The sequence below is a fragment of the Pelophylax lessonae genome, assembly GCF_965119305.1.
Source record: "Pelophylax lessonae genome assembly, chromosome: 1".
Taxonomy (NCBI): Eukaryota; Metazoa; Chordata; class Amphibia; order Anura; family Ranidae; genus Pelophylax; species Pelophylax lessonae.
The window spans coordinates 844,278,498-844,300,125 of record NC_138768.1 but is presented as its reverse complement, the minus strand read 5'-3'; the positions used below and the strand labels follow the sequence as shown (position 1 = coordinate 844,300,125).

The 21,628-nt window shown below is 46.1% G+C and overlaps 1 protein-coding gene across 1 annotated transcript in view; it reads right to left on the bottom strand.

Annotated features, from left to right (window-relative positions):
• The window catches only part of DDRGK1 (DDRGK domain containing 1), a 141,954-nt gene extending 120,901 nt beyond the window's left edge, over positions 1–21,053 (bottom strand). The window contains exon 1 of the mRNA XM_082263477.1: positions 20,910–21,053. Coding sequence (XP_082119603.1) covers positions 20,910–20,997 — 88 coding nt within the window. The 5' untranslated portion in view covers positions 20,998–21,053. The remainder of the gene's footprint in view (positions 1–20,909) is intronic.
• Positions 21,054–21,628: the final 575 nt, after the last annotated feature.

Below are 21,628 nucleotides of genomic sequence, written 5' to 3'. Positions count from 1 at the left end.
GGGGGATGAGAGAGGGGGATGGGAGAGAGAGAAGGGGGGATGAGAGAGGGGGGATGGGAGAGAGAGAGGGGGGGATGAGAGAGAGAGGGGGGGATGAGAGAGAGAGAGAGAGAGAGAGAGAGAGAGAGGGGGGATGAGAGAGAGAGAGAGAGAGAGAGGAGGAGAGGGGGGGATGGAGAGAGAGAGAGAGAGAGAGAGAGGGGGGGATGGAGAGAGAGAAGAGAGAGAGAGAGAGGGGGGATGAGAGAGAGAGAGAGAGAGAGAGAGAGGGGGGATGAGAGAAGAGAGAGAGAGAGAGAGGGGGGGATGAGAGAGAGAGAGAGAGAGAGAGAGAGGGGGGATAGAAGAGAGAGAGAGAGAGAGAGAGAGAGAGAGAGAGAGAGAGAGAGAGAGAGAGAGAGAGAGAGAGAGAGAGAGAGAGAGAGAGAGAGAGAGAGAGAGAGAGAGAGAGAGGGATGAGAGAGAGGGGGGGATGAGAGAGAGAGAGAGAGAGAGAGAGAAGGGGGGGTGGAGAGAGGGGGGAGGGGAGAGAGAGAGAGGGGGGGTGGAGGGAGAGAGGGGGTGAGAGAGAGGGGTATGAGAGAGAGGGAAGAGGGGGGTGAGAAAGAGAGGAGGGGGGTGCGAGAGGCAGCTCTAGCAACCACATGGCAAAAAGATTCTCAGGTGGAGGGGAAGGATTTTTTTGCTTCCCCCTGCAAAGTGCTGCCCTAGGCCTGGGCCTTGTTGGCCTAGGCCAAAATACAGCACTGTGTCCCACCACCTTTCAGGTTTGCTTCTTTCCAGCAGGTAACATTATAGGGTGAAAAGACAGCCACCTCAAGAATATAGACTCCTGGTGTTCAACAAGCACAACCTGCACAAACTTTATTCCTGGGTGGACAAGATCCCGCTCTCCCGACCCAAGAGGAACATCGCCCGCGACTTCAGCGACGGAGTGCTGACCGCCGCAGTGGTGAAATTCCATTTTCCTAAGCTGGTAGAGATGCACAACTATGTCCCAGCCAACTCTACCCAACAGAAGCTCAGCAACTGGACCAGCTGGAGAAGCTGACAGGAGAGCCGTCTGGAATGTAAACAATATAAGATGGCTCTCCTGTCAGACAGGCAGGGAAAGATTGTGCGTCTCAGCTAAGCTGAATCACTGATCTCTCTATGCCTCTTTTCAATCCATCCCCACACAGTTAGAAAGCACATATAGGGAACACATTTAACCCCTTGATCATCCCCAGTGTTAACCCCTTCCCTGCCAGTGTCATTTATACAGTAACAGTGCATATTATTTAGCACTGATCACTGTGTTGGTGTCACTGGTCTACAAAAAGTGTCACTTAAGCCTCGTACACACGCACAGATTGTTGGCCGACCGATCGACCGTCTTTTATCCAGTGTTGTTTGTTGGTTGAAATGTGCTCTAGACTTGCACTGGACTTTTGTTGGCAAACTTCAGAAGTGAAGTCATGTGATGGTTGACTTTCCCTGTGTTTTTTCTTCTCTGAGCATGCCCAGTCTTGCTCATCTGATTTTTGTCTGCCGAAATCTGTACAGACTGAGGAACAATCGGCCGTTCTGTTGTTGGCCAACAAAAATTTTATAGCATGCACACCAGATTTTTTTCGGCCGAAAAGTCGCAGTTGGTTGTCGGGAGCATCATACTAACAAGCCGAAAATCGGCCGATCGGATGTTGGCCGACAATTTACAGCCAACAATCTGTACGTGTGTACGGGGCTTTAGTGTAAGATTTGTCCGCCGCAATCCCGATAAAAATCGCTGATTGCCACCATTACTAATAAAAAAATTAAAGGTCCATAAAACCTATCCCATAGTTTGCAAATGCTATAACTTTTGCGCAAGCCAAATATTAATACACTTTTTGGGATTTTTTTTTACCAAAAATATGTAGCAGAATACAAATTGGCCTAAACTGATAAAAACAAAAATAGATTTTTTAAATTTTTACATTGGGAATGTTTTATAGCAGAAAATAAAAATATTGGTGTTTTTTTTTTTTCAAAATTGTCGCTCTTTTTTTGTTTATAGCACAAAAATGAAAAACCACACAGGTGATCAAATACCACAAAAGAAAGCTCTGTTTGTGGGGGAAAAAGGACATCAATTGTATTTGGGTACAGCGTTGCATGACCATGCAATTGTCAGTTAGAGCAACACAGAAAAATGGCCTGGTCATTAAGGGGCGAATCCTTCCGAAGCTGAAGTGGTTGAAAATAAAATACAAAAAAAATCCCATGTACATAAGTATTCACACCATTTGCCATGATGCTTAAAATTAAGCTCAGGTGCATCCTGTTTCCACTGAACATCCTAGAGATGTTTCTACAACTTGATTGGAGTCCATCTGTGGTAAATTCAGTTGAATGGACATGATTGGTAAAGGCACACAACTGTCTATATAAAGTTCCCACCATTAAAGCGATTGTAAAGTCTCGTTTTTTTCCTTGCTATGGGGGCACCCGAGCCAAGTCACAGCTCCCTGTGTACATTCAGACACAGAGCCCCGACCGGCCCACCCACTCTCTCTACTGATTGGCTAACTGACTTTGATTGACAGCAGTGACAGCCAAAGGCGCTGCTATGTCTCAGCCAATCAGGGGGGAGAATCTCGGACAGCTGAGACACTCGTGGACATCGCTGAACATAGAGGGACCTCAGGTAAGTGTTAGGGGGGCCGAGGGGGCTACTGCACACAGAATGTTTTTTATCCTAATGCACAGAATGCAGTAAGATAAAAAACCTTCTGGCTTTACAACTCCTTTAAGGGCCAATCACAGCATCCCTTTACCATGTGATCAGCTGTGTCCAATCACATGTAAACAAACTTTCCGCGTTTTGGCATTTCCTTTCCTCACACAGTGACAGTGCATGAGATAAGGAGAGCCGATAACTGGCAAGGCTGACCAGGCACATTTACCCTAATTATCAGTGCAGCCCCATCAGTTCCAATCAGTGTCCATCAGTGAAGCCTATCTGCGCTGCCCATCAGTGAAGCCAATCTGCGCTGCCCATCAGTGAAGCCAATCTGCGCTGCCCATCAGTGAAGCCAATCTGCGCTGCCCATCAGTGAAGCCAATCTGCGCTGCCCATCAGTGAAGCCAATCTGCGCTGCCCATCAGTGAAGCCAATCTGCGCTGCCCATCAGTGAAGCCAATCTGCGCTGCCCATCAGTGAAGCCAATCTGCGCTGCCCATCAGTGAAGCCAATCTGCGCTGCCCATCAGTGAAGCCAATCTGCGCTGCCCATCAGTGAAGCCAATCTGCGCTGCCCATCAGTGAAGCCAATCTGCGCTGCCCATCAGTGAAGCCAATCTGCGCTGCCCATCAGTGAAGCCAATCTGCGCTGCCCATCAGTGAAGCCAATCTGCGCTGCCCATCAGTGAAGCCAATCTGCGCTGCCCATCAGTGAAGCCAATCTGCGCTGCCCATCAGTGAAGCCAATCTGCGCTGCCCATCAGTGAAGCCAATCTGCGCTGCCCATCAGTGAAGCCAATCTGCGCTGCCCATCAGTGAAGCCAATCTGCGCTGCCCATCAGTGAAGCCAATCTGCGCTGCCCATCAGTGAAGCCAATCTGCGCTGCCCATCAGTGAAGCCAATCTGCGCTGCCCCTCAGTGAAGCCAATCTGCGCTGCCCCTCAGTGAAGCCAATCTGCGCTGCCCATCAGTGAAGCCAATCTGCGCTGCCCATCAGTGAAGCCAATCTGCGCTGCCCCTCAGTGAAGCCAATCTGCGCTGCCCCTCAGTGAAGCCTATCTGCGCTGCCCCTCAGTGAAGCCTATCTGCGCTGCCCCTCAGTGAAGCCTATCTGCGCTGCCCCTCAGTGAAGCCTATCTGCGCTGCCCCTCAGTGAAGCCTATCTGCGCTGCCCCTCAGTGAAGCCTATCTGCGCTGCCCCTCAGTGAAGCCTATCTGCGCTGCCCCTCAGTGAAGCCTATCTGCGCTGCCCCTCAGTGAAGCCTATCTGCGCTGCCCTTCAGTGAAGCCTATCTGCGCTGCCCTTCAGTGAAGCCTATCTGCGCTGCCCGTCAGTGAAGCCTATCTGCGCTGCCCCTCAGTGAAGCCTATCTGCGCTGCCCCTCAGTGAAGCCTATCTGCGCTGCCCCTCAGTGAAGCCTATCTGCGCTGCCCCTCAGTGAAGCCTATCTGCGCTGCCCCTCAGTGAAGCCTATCTGCGCTGCCCCTCAGTGAAGCCTATCTGCGCTGCCCCTCAGTGAAGCCTATCTGCGCTGCCCCTCAGTGAAGCCTATCTGCGCTGCCCCTCAGTGAAGCCTATCTGCGCTGCCCCTCAGTGAAGCCTATCTGCGCTGCCCATCAGTGAAGCCTATCTGCGCTGCCCCTCAGGGAAGCCTATCTGCGCTGCCTATCAGTGAAGCCTATCAGTGAAGCCTATCTGCGCTGCCCATCAGTGCATTCTATCTGCGCTGCCCATCAGTGCAGCTTATCAGCGCCAATCAGTGCAGCTTATCAGCGCCCATCAGTGCAGCTTATCAGCGCCCATCAGTGCAGCTTATCCAGTGCCCATCAGTGCAGCTTATCCAGCGCCCATCGGTGCAGTTTATCCAGCGCCCATCAGTGCAGCTTATCCGTGCAGCCTATCAGTGCACTGATCAGTAACACTGCTTTAGGCCAGGTTCACACCACGTGCGGTGGGACTGCTTTGGGTGGCTATTCCAGTGCACTTCCACCGCATGGACAAGGCAAAATGCTTGGTCTCCTATGTGCCTAGTACACACCACTATGTTGCTGCGGTGTACAGGCATCATGGTGCACTAAAAAAAGCACTAAAAAGCGCTAAAAGCAGTACATTTTTCAGTGCAGCACAGTGTGAGGCAATCCACCAACTTCAAAGGTAGGTGTGAATCTCAAAAAAATAAATTGTTTAAAATAAAGAGAAGCGGTGGGATGCGCCAAGCTAAGTGCATCATCACAGCGGCTGCACACCAGCTGTTACTTTACAATGCAATGGAAACTACACTGACCTGTGTACGCTGATCTGTAGAAAATACCAATCAAAAAGGTTCTGAGAATAGAAGAGAACATACTGTATTTTTATTAGCAGACAAGTAAAACAAAAGTAAATATAAACATATTTGTAAAGCAAATACATTGTATCAATATGAGGAGCATTCTCTCTGCTCCCATGATACACACAGAGCTCTCTGCCACCGATCCCTCTGATGATCCCACTGATGATCCCTCTGATGACCCCACTGATGACCCCTCTGATGACCCCACTGATGACCCCACTGATGACCCCACTGATGACCCCACTGATGACCCCACTGATGATCCCTCTGATGACCCCACTGATGACCCCACTGATGACCCCACTGATGACCCCACTGATGACCCCACTGATGACCCCACTGATGATCCCTCTGATGACCCCACTGATGATCCCTCTGATGACCCCACTGATGACCCTTCTGACGATCCCTCTGATGATCCCTCTGATGATCCCTCTGATGACCAGGGATAGGCACGGACCAAGGCTGTGACGGACATTTTCCGAAGTACAGACCTTAGTGAAGGACACCGAGGTACATTTCAAATTAAAACCATCAAAAAACATTCTGTCTACTCTCTGGCCTAGTTCTACAAGTACAAATACATTTAAAATAACATTTATATAAAGACTTGTGGTATACTGTTCTAAACGGTTTAAAAGATTTTCAAAATTCTTACTTTATATTTTTTGGCCAGGGCAGGTCCCCCATAGATCCCCCTTTAGCGCAGGCAGATCCCCCATAAATACCTCTTTTGAGCAGGCCAAGCCAGGGTGAGGGTTCCCCATATAGATCCCCTTTAAAGCAGGCAGGTCCCTCATAGATCCCTCTTTAGAGCAGACAAAGCCAGGGTGAGGGTTCCCCATATAGATTCCCCTTTAGAGCCAGTCAAGGGCAGGCAGGTCCCCCATAGATCCCCCATATATCCCCTTTAGAGCAAGCCAGGCCATGTTGAGGGTCCCCCTCCCATATAGATCCCCCTTTATAGCAAGAAAGGGCAAATAGGTCCCCCATAGATCCCCCTTTAGCACAGGCAGGTCCCCCATAGATCCCCTTTAGAGCAGGCCAGACCAGGGTGAGGGTCCCCCATATGTATACATCCACTTTAGAGCAGGCAGGTCCACCGTCCCCCATAGATCCCCCTTTAGCGCAGGCAAGGGCAGGCAGGTCCCTCATAGATCATCCTTAGAGTAGGCCAGGGTGACAGTCCCCATATAGATCCCCCTTAGAGCAGGCCAGGGTCCCCCTCCTATTATGGATCCCACATAGAGCAGGCCAGGGTTCCCATCCCATTATAGATCCCCCTAGAGTTTGGCAGACACACGCACACATACACAATATACATACACACACAGTATATACACATACACACCAGCACTTTCCATCTAAATATCAGCCTGATTGAACACACTGCTGCTGCCCCAATTTCCTGGCATACTGGTACTTGTGGTGCTCCAGCAGCTCACAGACATTGGATGTGGTAATACAGGAGAGGAGGAGGTGGGCAGGTAATGAATAGGGAGGTGTAGCAGAGATTGGGGGAGAAGTTTAGAGGATATCTTCCATCTAGAAGCATTGCACTGCTCCTCACACAGACAGGAAATGCATCTAACAGCCTCAGAGACAGGAAGAGTCCTGCTAGAAAACACAGCCTCTCCCCTTCCCCCTCCTCAGCAGGAATACATATCGTTTATCTGCCCCAGCTCACCTTCTTCTATGAGGCTGCAGGCTGTGTACTCCTCTCCTCTCCTCTCCTCTCCTCTCCTCTCCTCTCCTCTCCTCTCCTCTCCTCTCCTCCTCTGATGTTAAACAAGGCGCGCTGGGGAAGGGGGCGTGTACACTGTGTTCCCATTGGCTGAGGAGGCAGTGGAGAGGCGGAGCAGCTATAGACTGTTTTTTTTTCACTAAAAGAATGTCGGTAACTGACATTTCAGGGAGTCGCAGAGCCTGCAGTGAGACTCCAGTGAAAAAGTCAGTGGCGGACCCGGCAAGGACTGCTCACGGACACCAGTGTCCATGTGCGGACACCTTGCCGACCCCTGCTGATGACCCCTCTGATGATCCCTCTGATGATCCCTCTGATGACCCCACTGATGACCCCACTGATGACCCCACTGATGATCCCTCTGATGATCCCTCTGATGACCCCACTGATGACCCCCTCTGATCCCGGATATTCCACCCCTCTTTTTTGCAGGCTAAGGGAAGTATTTATTTTAAAAAATTGCACAGCTATTCATCCCATCAAACTTCATGTACGTTCGTTCTGTGCGAATGTTGGAAAATCGAATATTAGGCCATTTTTTTATTAGTCTGCCAAACAAACATGCACTGTGTGAGGAAATAAATAAAATAACGACATTACGAAGTGTCCATGCATGACGCCATCATAAAGCGCGGTGTACAAATCCGTCTGCTGCTCTATAATGTACAACAAAAATGTGTGAAATACCCAGAATTCCTCTGTGACTGAACACAGACAGTTCAAAGTACACAGAGCTTCCGGTGCAAAGGGGATGCTGGATCAGCATGAAAATATTAATAAGTCCAATCAATAGTTCATGTATAACCATATGTCAGTCCATCAATATATGAAAAGCTAGTAGAAGATAAATGGCGGCAGCGATCCTCAGTATAGCCAGCTCTGGTAAAAACGACAGTTGGCACGTTGTGGTTAGCCGCAGTATTTTCGTTTTGCTCTGCAATTTATTGCAGCAGAACCTCACCGCGTTTTTAGGCGCCATTAAAATTAATGGGATCTGAAATTTGCGTTGTGCGATTTGTCACTTTAGCGCAGCATTTTGGCCCAAAAAAATAAAACGCCTGACACTTGTAAAAGTGTGGACTTTTTTTTTTTGCACATTGATATATCATCAGCATAACATTGGTGGTGGAACTGTCTGTTCATGGCAAGAAGGGAGAGAACAGGGAAGCGCCACCTAAGTGTAGAGGTTAAAAGTTTTCATGCACTTTCAAGCCTGTAAAATGCACTTACAGGCTGTGCGCATGTAAAAGGAATTCTTTGGGGTGTCTACTTTCCAAAAAGGGGTCATTTTGGGGGGGGGGGGGGGGGTTGTATTGCCCTGCCATTTTAGCACTTCAGGAAATGAGATCGGCAGTCAGAAAGAAAAAGCTGCGTAAATCCCAGTATATACGCCATAGTTTGTAGACGCTATAACTTTTGCGCAAACCAATAAATATAAGCTTATTGAGATTTTTTTTAATCTCAGACATGTAGCTAAATACATTTTGGCTTAAATATGTGACAAAAAATTTATTGGACATTTTTTATAAGAAAAAAATAGAAAATGTCAGTTGCAGACAGGGTAAAAATGCACTTACAGGCTGTGTGCATGAGACAGGCTCATCAGAGTGGGGAGACGGCCAATCCGATCCGTCCCTGGAGTATCACGCCGTCCATCCATGGGGCTGTGATGATCAGATGCAGCTCCTCTGATGGTCCTGTGGCCACCAGGAAAACAAACCGGCCTGGAACGCAGGCGAAAATGACGTCAATGGATGGAAGAGGCGGTCACACAGGCAGGCAGGCTACGCACTCTGAGCTACAGCTCCTTCTACAGGCCTAGAGGGGAACTACTCCTAAGGTGTTATATAAATGTATTGCCATGGGACTATAAGAGCCAGCCACACCAGGAACATAATGGCTCTAATATAAACCGAGGATTACATTAAATGATTGCGCATTAGAAGCTAGATTCAGTAAAATTACAAGACATAACCAGCAGCCAAGTGTGGACAGTATAAAAGGAATATTACTCATTAAACAGATAATAACAAAAAAAAAACAACAATAGGAAATATAAAATAAAAGCTAAAAAATGGTGACACTTGTCTATTATATGAGGAAAAAAGTGATCTATACAGCAAAACTTATCAATAATTATAATCACATATGGTAGATTTCATTAAAGAATATTATTAAAAATATAAAAAATAAATAATATTTACTAGGCTGGATTGTAGGGAAGCCATCCCTTGAACAACACAGTCTAGATACAACTTAGTATATAAAAATGTTATACCATATAAACCATTTTAAATACATAGGCTATAAATTAGGAGGATACTTACTATGGATGACAAAAAAAATGACCCCCAAAAAAAGTATTCTTAAACATATATATATATATATATATATATATATATATATATATATATATATATATATATATATATATATATATATATATATATATATATATATATATATATATACATACATACACACACATACACACACATATATTATATATATATATATATATATATATAAATAATTCAGGAGGATATAATATATTAAATCATAGTATATTTGTAATATTTATATTTATCCACACAGATTAGAATTTGACTCTTTTTTCGTGTCTTTTTCTTCTAGCGGACCCTTATGGTCCAGTCCAATATTATTAAGAATACTTTTCTTCTTTTTTTTTTTTTTTTTTTTTTTTTGGGGGGGGGGGGGGTAATTTTTTTGTCATCCATAGTAAGTATCCTCCTAAATTATAGCCTATGTATTTGAACCCTGTTTCTTAAAATGGTTTTTAATGGTATAACATTTTTATATATAAAAGTTGTATCTAGGCTGTGTTGTTCAAGGGATGGCTTCCCTACAATCCCACCTATGTAAATCATTTATATAATATACAGTGCCTTGCGAAAGTATTCGGCCCCCCTTGAACTTTGCGACCTTTTGCCACATTTCAGGCTTCAAACATAAAGATATAAAACTGTAATTTTTTGAGAAGAATCAACAAGTGGGACACAATCATGAAGTGGAACGAAATTTATTGGATATTCCAAACTTTGTTATCAAATAAAAAACTGAAAAAATTGGGCATGCAAAATTATTCAGCCCCTTTACTTTCAGTGCAGCAAACTCTCTCCAGAAGTTCAGTGAGGATCTCTGAATGATCCAATGTTGATCTAAATGACTAATGATGATAAACAGAATCCACCTGTGTGTAATCAAGTCTCCGTATAAATGCACCTGCACTGTGATAGTCTCAGAGGTCCGTTTAAAGCGCAGAGAGAATCATGAAGAACAAGGAACACACCAGGCAGGTCCGAGATACTGTTGTGGAGAAGTTTAAAGCCGGATTTGGATACAAAAAGATTTCCCAAGCTTTAAACATCCCAAGGAGCACTGTGCAAGCGATAATATTGAAATGGAAGGCGTATCAGACCACTGCAAATCTACGAAGACCTGGCCGTCCCTCTAAACTTTCAGCTCATACAAGGAGAAGACTGATCAGAGATGCTACAAAATACAGGTTAAGGGGCCATAATTAACCCCTTGGAACGGCTGCAAAAAGGGATGCTCAAACCAACTCAATGTAAATAAATGAAAAAAACTTTGAGGATCAGAGTTGACACATGGTCTAAAATAACCCCAGCTTGGGGGACATTACGACAGGTTTGTGGAAAACACCAAAACACATACATGACACATAAAAACAATGACACATTCTCACAAGGCCGGCCCCACACATACTCTGGAAGATCAAACCAGTGGGAACCCTAGCAGGCCGCATACATTCCATACGGAATTTGTTGATGCGGCGAGCTCAAAGCCGCATCAACAAATTCCGTATGGAATGTATGCGGCCTGCTAGGGTTCCCACTGGTTTGATCTTCCAGAGTATGTGTGGGGCCGGCCTTGTGAGAATGTGTCATTGTTTTTATGTGTCATGTATGTGTTTTGGTGTTTTCCACAAACCTGTCGTAATGTCCCCCAAGCTGGGGTTATTTTAGACCATGTGTCAACTCTGATCCTCAATAAAGTTTTTTTCATTTATTTACATTGAGTTGGTTTGAGCATCCCTTTTTGCAGCCGTTCCAAGGGGTTACTTATGGCCCCTTAACCTGTATTTTGTAGTATTGTATTTGGCTGTGGTGGCTCCCTTCTAACATTTTGAGACCGATTGGACTTCCAAAGGGTCTCCTAACGGTTCTGAGTCCAGTCAAAAACAGGACACAGTAGTCTCATTTTTGGGTGCCCTCTATGATCAGAGATGCAGCCGAGAGGCCCATGATCACTCTGGATGAACTGCAGAGATCTACAGCTGAGGTGGGAGACTCTGTCCATAGGACAACAATCAGTGGTATACTGCACAAATCTTTCCTTTATGGAAGAGTGGCAAGAAGAAAGCCATTTCTTAAAGATATCCATAAAAAGTGTTGTTTAAAGTTTGCCACAAGCCACCTGGGAGACACACCAAACATGTGGAAGAAGGGTCTCTGGTCAGATGAAACCAAAATCAAACTTTTTGGCAACAATGAAAAACGTTATGTTTGGCGTAAAAGCAACACAGCTAATCATCCTGAACACACCATCCCCACTGTCAAACATGGTGGTGGCAGCATCATGGTTTGGGCCGCCTTTTCTTCAGCAGGGACAGGGAAGATGGTTAAAATTGATGGGAAGATGGATGGAGCCAAATACAGGACCATTCTGGAAGAAAACCTGATGGAGTCTGCAAAAGACCTGAGATTGGGACGGAGATTTGTCTTCCAACAAGACAATGATCCAAAACATAAAGCAACATCTACAATGGAATGGTTCACAAATAAACATATTCAGGTGTTAGAATGGCCAAGTCAAAGTCCAGACCTGAATCCAATCGAGAATCTGTGGAAAGAACTGAAAACTGCTGTTCACAAACGCTCTCCATCCAACCTCACTGAGCTCGAGCTGTTTTGCAAGGAGGAATGGGCAAAAATTTCAGTCTCTCGATGTGCAAAACTGATAGAGACATACCCCAAGCGACTTACAGCTGTAATCGCAGCAAAAGGTGGCGCTACAAAGTATTAACTTAAGGGGGCTGAATAATTTTGCACGCCCAATTTTTCAGTTTTTGATTTGTTAAAGTTTGAAATATCCAATAAATTTCGTTCCACTTCATGATTGTGTCCCACTTGTTGTTGATTCTTCAGAAAAAATTACAGTTTTATATCTTTATTTTTGAATCCTGAAATGTGGCAAAAGGTTGCAAAGTTCAAGGGGGCCGAATACTTTCGCAAGGCACTGTATATATATATATTTTTTTAAATAATATTCTTGAATAACCTCTACTATATGTGATTATAATTATTGATAACAGTTTTGCTGTATAGACCACTTTTTTCCTCATACAATACATAGGGGTCACCATTTTTTTTTATCTTTTATTTTATATTTCCTATTGTTATTATTTTTTGTATTATTATTGTGTTTAATGAGTAATATTCCTTTTATACTGTCCACACTTGGCTGCTGGTTATGTCTTCTAATGTTACTGAACTTCTAATGCGCAATCATTTAATGTAATCCTCGGTTTATATTAGAGCCATTATGTTCCTGGTGTGGCTGGCTCTTATAGTCCCATGGCAATACATTTATATAACACCTTAGGAGTAGTTCCCCTCTAGGCCTGTAGAAGGAGCTGTAGCTCCGAGTGTGTAGCCTGCCTGCCTGTGTGACCACCTCTTCCATCCATTGACGTCATTTTCGCCTGCGTTCCACGCCGGTTTGTTTTCCTGGTGGCCACAGGACCATCAGAGGAGCTGCATCTGATCATCACAGTCCCATGGATGGACGGCGTGATACTCCAGGGACGGATCGGATTGGCCGTCTCCCCACTCATGCGCACATCTTGGAAGTGCATTTTTACCCTGTGTGCAACTGACATTTTCTATTTTTTCTTATAAAAAAAAAAAAAAAAAAACACAACAATACATATTTGTCATATAGTTAGGCCAAAATGTATTTAGCTACATGTCTTTGATAAAAAATAAAAATCTCAATAAGCGTATATTTATTGGTTTGCGCAAAAGTTATAGCGTCTACAAACTATGGCGTATATACTGGGATTTACGCAGCTTATACTTTCTAACTGCCTATCTAATTTCCTGAAGTGCTAAAATGGCAGGGCAATACAACACCACCCCCCCCCCCAAAAAAAAAAGACCCCTTTTTGGAAAGTAGACACCCCAAAGAATTCCCTGAGAGCCATGTTGAACCCATTGAATATTTAACTGAAAAGGGCTCCAGGAGAGACGATTGCATTATTTCCTGTGTCTGTGTTTACATTACTAGGGCACAATTGGTCAGAACCGATCACCAGGTCCAGGCCAAAAATCATTGGCCTAGACCTGATGACCTGAACCAAATCAGCACATGGGGGAGGACGTCGGTTACGTCAGTTTGCGCAGCCGAGCGACCAGTAAAACTGTGGCTGGCGGTCGGCAACTGGGTAATAAAATGAGGAAAAGAGAAATACAGAGCTCCCCCTGGTGGTGATGCTACAAACCTCCATACATCATGCAAAAAGATGAGTCAAATACAGAGCTCCCCCAAGCGGTGATGCTACAAACTTCTATGAGGGGGTGCCAAATACAGAGCTCCCTCTAGTGGTGATGCTATAAATCTCTATATTTAATACAATGAGGAGGAATCAAATACAGAGCTCCCTCTAGTGGTGATGCTACAAACTTCTATATTGAAATTATAAATTCACATTTAGTAACATGTTAGGCCAATATTTAGGGTGTAACGTGTTACTAAATCACCTGCCTCCACCCTGACTGACCCCTCATTGTGAGAGCGGGCAGGGGACCCTCTCCTCGCACCTGCTGTCACAATTCAAAAACAGCACAGCCATGTGTCTGCAAAATCCATAGAGTTCTGTGAATGAATGAACTACATCTACCGTCAGCCAATGCAACTGACAGCTTGTAGTTCTCAATAAACTTCGAGGGAGCTTGGAGCACTCTCATATTTCACCGATCTTCCTGGTCTCAGGTAACTGCCTGCCTGTATTGGAGGTACGGACAGACAGCTCTCCTGACAGTCTGCAGGAGACTCTCATTACACCCGTAATCTGCTGATCGTGGGTGCAATGCTCCTAAGAAAAAAATAATAATGGCAAAAATGACCTGCAAAAAGCTGGGTTATACTTACTGATAACTCCTTTTCTAATAGTCTTCCAGGACAGCCCATGAGACGTTAGGCTCCTCCCCCAGGGACAGGAAACACATTCCAAAATTAAAATAAAAGGCGGTCCCCTAGTCCTCACCTTCAGTATTTCATGAGAACCACAGGACACCCTGTAAAACATATACATAGATATATAGACACATATCATACATTATACATAATACCAGATAGTTCGGGTGGGAATCCGGCTGTCCTGGAAGACTATTAGAAAAGGAGTTATCAGTAAGTATAACCCAGCTTTTCTCAAAGTCGTCTTCCAGGACAGCCCATGAGACGATGAGCAAGCACTTACCAGTCTAGGGAGGGACAACTGCCTGGAGCACCTTTCGACCAAACGCCTGTTCCTGAGAAGAGAGGAGGTCCAGGCGATAATGTCTAACAAAGGTCGAAAAGTTAGACCAGGTAGCTGCCTTACAGATTTGGTCTGGTGAGGCACCGGCCCTTTCAGCCCAAGACGTGGACAATGCTCTAGTAGAGTGTGCAGTAATGAAAGGTGGAGCCACCTTTTTCACTATATAGGCTTCTGTGATAGCCTGTTTGATCCATCTAGCTAAGGTTGCCTTAGAAGCTTTTTCCCCTTTATGGGAGCCGGAAAATTGTAAAAACAAAGTATCAGTCTTCCTGAAGGTTTTAGTCACCTCCAGGTATCTCAAGAGGGATCTTCTGACATCCAAACAGCTAAATTCTTTCTCTTTATTGTTGTTTGGGAAATTGCAAAAGGAAGGAAGGACTATGTCCTGAGTCCTATGAAAAGAAGAGACCCTTTTGGGCAAAAATCCTGGATCTGTTTTTAGCACAATCCTGTCATCAAAAATCATAAGAAAAGGTTCTCTGATTGAGAGAGCCTGTAATTCGCTAACTCTTCTAGCTGAAGTTATAGCTACTAAAAATAAGGTTTTTAGGGTGAGCATTTTTACTGATAGGTCTACCAAGGGTTCAAACGGACTGGTAACCAAGGCCTGGAGTACCAGGGATAGATTCCAAGCTGGACACGTTTTAAGCACGGTTGGCTTTGTCCGGGCAATTGCTCTGAAAAAGGCATTCACATTTGGGTCTTCTCTAAGGGAAAACTGAAGAAAGACACTAAGGGCGGCAGCCTGTACCTTTAAAGTCCCTAAGGAGAGACCTTTGTCTAAGCCTTCCTGAAAAAAATCCAAGATAGTTGGTATATCTGGGGAATGTCTCTGATTCTCCAACATCCAAAAATGAAATTTCTTCCAGATTTTAGCATACATTTTTCTAGTGACCGGCTTTCGACAGCTGGTCAATGTTTTGATGACTCTGTCTGAGAACCCCTGAGAGCCTAGTATTTGTTCCTCAGATACCAGGCCGTCAGGTTTAGGGTCCTGAGAAATGGATGGACCACCGGACCTTGTGTTAAGAGATCTGGTCTCCAAGGTAAGGTCATTGGAGGTTGCGCTGCCAACGCCTGAAGGCGTGCAAACCATGGCCTTTTGGGCCAGTATGGGGTTATCAGTATCATCTCTGTGTCTTCTAGGATGAATTTCTGAAGAACCTGTGGGATCAATCTGATCGGAGGAAATGCGTAACAGAGTCTGACTTTCCAGGGGTGGGCGAAAGCGTCTATGCCTAACGCCTGATCCCCTTGAGTTATGGAAAATAATTTTTCTGTTTTCCTGTTTGCCTGGGAGGCAAATAGATCCACTACCGGTAGGCCCCATGAGGTTGTGATTTTGAGAAACACCTCTGGGTTGAGGGACCAATTGTCCTGGTTCATCTGGTGGCGGCTGAGATGGTCTGCCAGATAATTCTGCGTCCCTTTTAGGTGAATGGCCGAAATGGATGTTAGGTTCCGCTCGGCCCAGACAAAGATTTTCTGTGCAATGGTTTGTAGGCCCAGACTTCGAGTACCTCCCTGCTTGTTCAGGTACGCTACCGTTGCTATATTGTCTGACCTGATCTGTAGATGGCTCCCTTCTACCTCTACCTGAAAAAACACCAAGGCCTTTTGGACCGCCATAAGTTCTTTTTGGTTTGATGAAGACTTCCTTTGTGCTGGGGACCATGTACCCTGCGCCCATCTGTCCTGCAGATATGCTCCCCATCCGGAAGCGCTTGCATCCGTGGTAATCCTCTGTGATACCTGGATGGTCCAGTTTAGCCCTCTTGATAGGTGAAGAGAGGATCTCCACCACCAAAGAGTCCTTTTTATCTTGGTGGGAATCCTTACTTTTTGTTGCAAGGAACTTGACTGCCCATCCCAATTCTGTAGAAAGAATTTTTGGAGTGGACGTTGGAACCTTGCCCAGGGGACTGCTGGGAAACAGGAGGTCATCAAGCCTATCACTCTCGTGACATCCCTCAGAGAGACCCATAAGTTGGTCTGTAAAGAGGCAACCATCAGGTTCATTTTCTCCATCTTGCACTGAGGGAGGAAGATCATCTGATCCCGTGAGGAGATTTCGTAACCCAGGTAGGTCACTCTTTGTGAGGGTACCAGGCAAGACTTTTGTCTGTTGATTATCCAGCCTAGGGAAGTTAAGAATTCCTGAACTATGAGGAGGTCGGCTTCCAGTTTCTGGTATGATTCTGCCACTACCAAGATGTCGTCCAGGTAGGGGGTGATCATGATAGCTTTTAGCCTTAGAGGGGCTAGTGCTTCCCCTAGGACTTTGGTAAAAATCCGTGGGGCTGAGGACAGCCCGAAGGGCAGTGCCCTGAACTGGAAGTGCTTGACTTCCGGTCCTATCTTTACTGCTAGCCTCAGGAATTTCTGATAGGATGTGTGTATGGGGATGTGAAAATACGCATCTTTCAAATCTAGGGTTGCCATGAAACACCCTGGGAACAGTAGGTTCCCTATGGAGTATATTGATTCCATGCGAAAGCGTTTGTATGCTATTGAAAGGTTCAGATTGCGTAAGTTCAGGATCAGTCGATGACTTCCTGAGGGTTTTTGAATCACAAAGATGTGAGAATAAAACCCTGTTCCTTGTTCTTCTCTGGGGACTGGGATAATTACTTTTTGATCTAATAGGTCCCCTAACTGAAGACTCAAGGCGGAGGCCTTGACTGGATCCCTGGGAAGATTTGTGATCAGGATCCTTTCTGGAGGTTGAAGACAGAACTCCAGCCTGTGTCCTTGGCCTACTAGGTCCAGAATAAAAGGGCTGGAAGTAATCTTCTTCCACAGTGGGAGGAAGGCCCCTAATCTTCCTCCCACTCTGAGAAGGGAGTCATTGGGGCTGGTTGGGGCGTTTAGGAGGGTTAAACAGGATGTTACCCCTCCCCTTTCCTTTATGCCCCGTCCAATGTTTTTTGAAATTTTGCTGAGTTTCAAAAGACTTCTGCTGTTTGCCCCTGCCACGAAAATTCCTCTGAGCATAGGGGAATTTTTTATTTTTTTTCTTATCTGGGAATCCCTTCTTTTTATCCGCTGTACGCTCCAGGGCTTCTGTTAGGCCTGGGCCAAAAAGGTGGTCGCCTGTGAAGGGAAGACCACAAAGGCGAGATTTAGAAGTAATATCTCCCGACCATGTCTTGAGCCATAGGCTTCTTCTGGCCGTATTAGCTAAAGCTGAGGTCCTTGCTGCCATTCTTACAGCTTCAGCTGAAGAATCCGCCAGGAATCCTATTGCCTGGAATAAGAGTGGAAAGGATTTATTAATCTGTTCCCTCGATGTTCCTGCAGTCAAGTGTGTTTGGATTTGAGATAGCCACAGCTCCAGGTGTCTGGCTATGCAGGTGGATGCCAGGGCTGGCTTTAAGCTCATAATGGAGGCTTCCCAGACCCTATGTAAAGAGATATCTGTTCTCTTATCCATAGGGTCTTTTAGTGCTCCTGAATCCTCAAATGCCAAGTCAGTTCCTTTGGAGATTCTGGCAAGAGAGGCATCCAGCTTAGGGATTTTGTTCCAGGGCTGTTCCACACTTTCGTCAAATGGATACCTTCTTTTTAAGTTTCTTGGAAAAAAAGGCTTTTTATCAGGAGAATTCCATTCCTGTTTAATCACATCCAATAGTGAGCTATGCACAGGGAACACTCTAGCATGCTTTTTATGACTAGCGTACATTAAGTCATGCTTAGAGAGATGCACTTCTTCCTCCTCAATCTCTAGAGTGGTATAAACCGCTTTGAGTAGATCATCTACATCCTCCAGGCTCAGTTTAAAGTTGGAGCTATCATGGGAAACATTGCTTTTTGGTTCCTCTCCTGATCCTGATCCCTCTGTAGAAGAGTGGGAAGAAGAAACTTCCTCCTCCAAAACCAATGGGTCAATTAGGGATGGTGGAGCCTGAGCTGGGGTGGAAGGCTGGGCTGGTGCCTGCATCTTTTCAATGAGAGTCCTGAATGAACTAAATGTACTTTTTAGCTCATCTCTCACTGAGGACAGCATTTTCTGGGTAGAGACTGCAGAATCGTCTCTGACCAGTATAGCTATGCATGCCCGGCACACTGCTTTGTTCCAAGAGGAACTCAATTTTTCTCCGCATACAGCACATTTCTTTTTGGGGGGCTGAGGTGGGTTATTGTCCTGAGCCTTGGCCTGGAAGATAAAAGACAAGGGAATTTAATTAGAGATACTTGTCCTCCTCCCACCTCCCATTTTTCCCCCCTCCACCTTGTGGATAGAAAAGAGGGAGCGGTGCTGCTTAACCCCTGCCCCTAACGATAGAAAAGAGAGGGGGGAAGGGGAACGGAGTTCCTAACAGGTACCTGCAAATAGGGTGTCGTTCCCCCTTGCTTACCTGAGAGGTGCCGATGCCAGAGCCGACTTCCGCCGCCTGTGCGGTTGCTGCCGTGGTGTCCATCGCTCTGTATGGTGGTCCCAGCAACTGCTGTTTCCCCTAACATCGGTCGCCCATTTGAACTCTCTGTTCGCGCCTTCGGAAACTGGAACGAGGGTTTCCGGCGCCCGCGGATGCCGTCACTGCGCCGGAAGTGACACTGTCACTTCCCGTGAGGCCAGAGTGGATACGCTGAGTTCCGCCCCCTCCGTTTTTGGCGCCAACTTCAAAATTTCTTCCGAAGTTAGCGGTTCACGGGTACACAGCACTGCTGCTCCAAGGAACCGGCCGACCAACGGAGTGAACTCCCCAACGCTCCACCAGACAGCATCCGTAGTCCTGCCGAGAGGCTAGGAGAATAGGAGACAGCGGTCAGCCCCTATTGCGGCACTAAGGGGTACCGCTATGGGCCGAGGAGATGCATCTTTCCAAGTCTTTCCATGGACAGTCCAGGAGACCGGGAGCTTCAGTTCCAGGAACATGTTACCCCCTGTCCGGAGGAAACAAAAATACTGAAGGTGAGGACTAGGGGACCGCCTTTTATTTTAATTTTGGAATGTGTTTCCTGTCCCTGGGGGAGGAGCCTAACGTCTCATGGGCTGTCCTGGAAGACGACTTTGAGAAAAAAATGTGATTTATTTGTTTTTAAGATGAACTTATCCTTGAATATAATGAGGATGAGTCAAATGCAGAGCTGCCGTAGTGGTGAAGCTACAAACATCTATATTTCATATAATGGGAATGTGTCATACACAGAGCTCCCCCTAGTGGTGATGCCACAAACATCTATATTTAATATAATGGGAATGTGTCACATACAGAGTTCCCCCTAGTGGTGATGCTACAAACATCTATATTTAATACAATGGGAATGTGTCATATACAGAGCTCCCCCTAGTGGTGACTCTGCAAGTCTTCAAACCTCTATGTATGATACAATGGGAATGTGTCACAGAGCTCCCCCTAGTGGTGATGCTACAAACATCTATATTTAATACAATGGGAATGTGTCATAAACAGAGCTCCCTCTAGTGGTGAATCTGCAAACCTTCATGTTTGATACAATGAGGAGTCGTCACATACAATAAAATATGGAAAAGACAACTTCTAGAAGTCTATAAAATGAGGTAACGTTAGCTTAGATAACAAACAATGCAATCATAAAATAAAATCTGCAATCACAGAAAACACTTCACACTTTCCATACATTTAATGACTCATTTTTTTTCTCCCTAATTTCGGATTGTGGGGAGGGGTGAATCCTGTCGGGTGTTTAGAGCCTTTTGGGGGGGGGGGGGATTTCACCCGACTTCCTGCTCCAATGAGCACACAGGAAGTGAGAGGCTCCTCCCCGCCCGCTCTATCGGACATCAAAAAGAGAGAAAGAAAACCCGTGATTGTTGTCCCAGTATGAAGGGTCCGTCCACCCATAACTGGTTAGATGATGGAGAATGAATTAATCACCGATGGTGAGATCCCCGCCCCCCACATACACAGGAACGCTAAAAATAGGGAGACCTCACTACATGATCTGCTTTAGATTGGTGAGAAACTTTTCTAACAGGAGGAGTGAGACTGGACAGTAACAAAACTCCCACCTAATCCCAGCCCAGCACGCACGTGTGCACAAAGCCCCTCCTCCCAGCCAGGCGCATGTGCAGAGTTCTCCCCTAGCCAGACGCTTGTGCGTAGAGCCCCTCCTCCCAGCCAGGCGCGTGGGTGCGCAGAGCCCTTCCTCCCAGACAGACTTTTGCGCAGAGCCCCTCCTCCCAGCCAGGCACGTGTGCGCAGAGCCCCTCCTCCCAGCCAGGCGCGTGGGTGCGCAGAGCCCTTCCTCCCAGACAGACTTTTGCGCAGAGCCCCTCCTCCCAGCCAGGCGCGTGCGCATGCAGAGCTTCTCCCCAGCCAGACGCGTGTGCGCACAAAGCCCCTTCCCCAACCAGGGGCGTGCGTGGGTGCGCAGAGCCCTTCTACCAGCCAGGCGCATGCAAAGCCCCTTCCCAAATCTGGCGCATGCATGCGCGGAGCCCCTCCTCTAACTAGGCGCATGTGTGCAGAGACCCTTCCCCCCAGCCAGGTGCATGTGTGTACAGAGCTCCTCCCCCACACCTTTGCTCCTCCCCCAGGGGGGCACTAGGTACCGGCTCACCTTGCTCGGTGTGTCCCCGGATCCTGGCAGCGAAGATAAGAAGTACAGCCAGGAGAAGAGCCGCTACAATGTACAGCACCGGGTCCATCGTTACACGTCACAGATCCTGGCCCCGCCCCCACAGCCGGCACACCGGGCTCACGCCGGCTGGAACGTACCACCCGCCACAGGGGGGAGGCCGGGGAAAACCCAGGGCCACGGCATGCATTTCCCCGCCCTCCTCTATGTTCATTGTACACAAATACTACAGAATAAATCTTATGTCATCTATAATACGCTTCAGGTGAGGATTTGGTTTTAAAAACGTGAAATAATTTCAATGAATCCCCCCCTCCGTGCTTTGGATTTGACCGGCTTCCTTATTTTAATTCTATGGTTAAGAACAATTTGTTCACCAGAAATAGAATCGGGAGGGAAGATTGGACTTCTATGGATTTGTGGTGTTTTTTTTCCTGCAGATCGGCTAGTGTCTGTGTGATAGTGAATACTGGGAGGACTGGAAACAGAAATACATTGATTGGGGCCGTATAATCCCGCCCCCTTCCCACCCAGTCCAATCATCAGCTTTCAGCACTCTCAAAAAGATATATATTTTCTTTAAAAATTGTAACTTTTCTAAATATTTTTTATTATTTTGTTTTATTAACCTTTTTACTATGGTTTTATTCTTTTTTTTTTTTTTTTTTTATAGTTTCACCAGTGCAGTACAGAAAAAATAA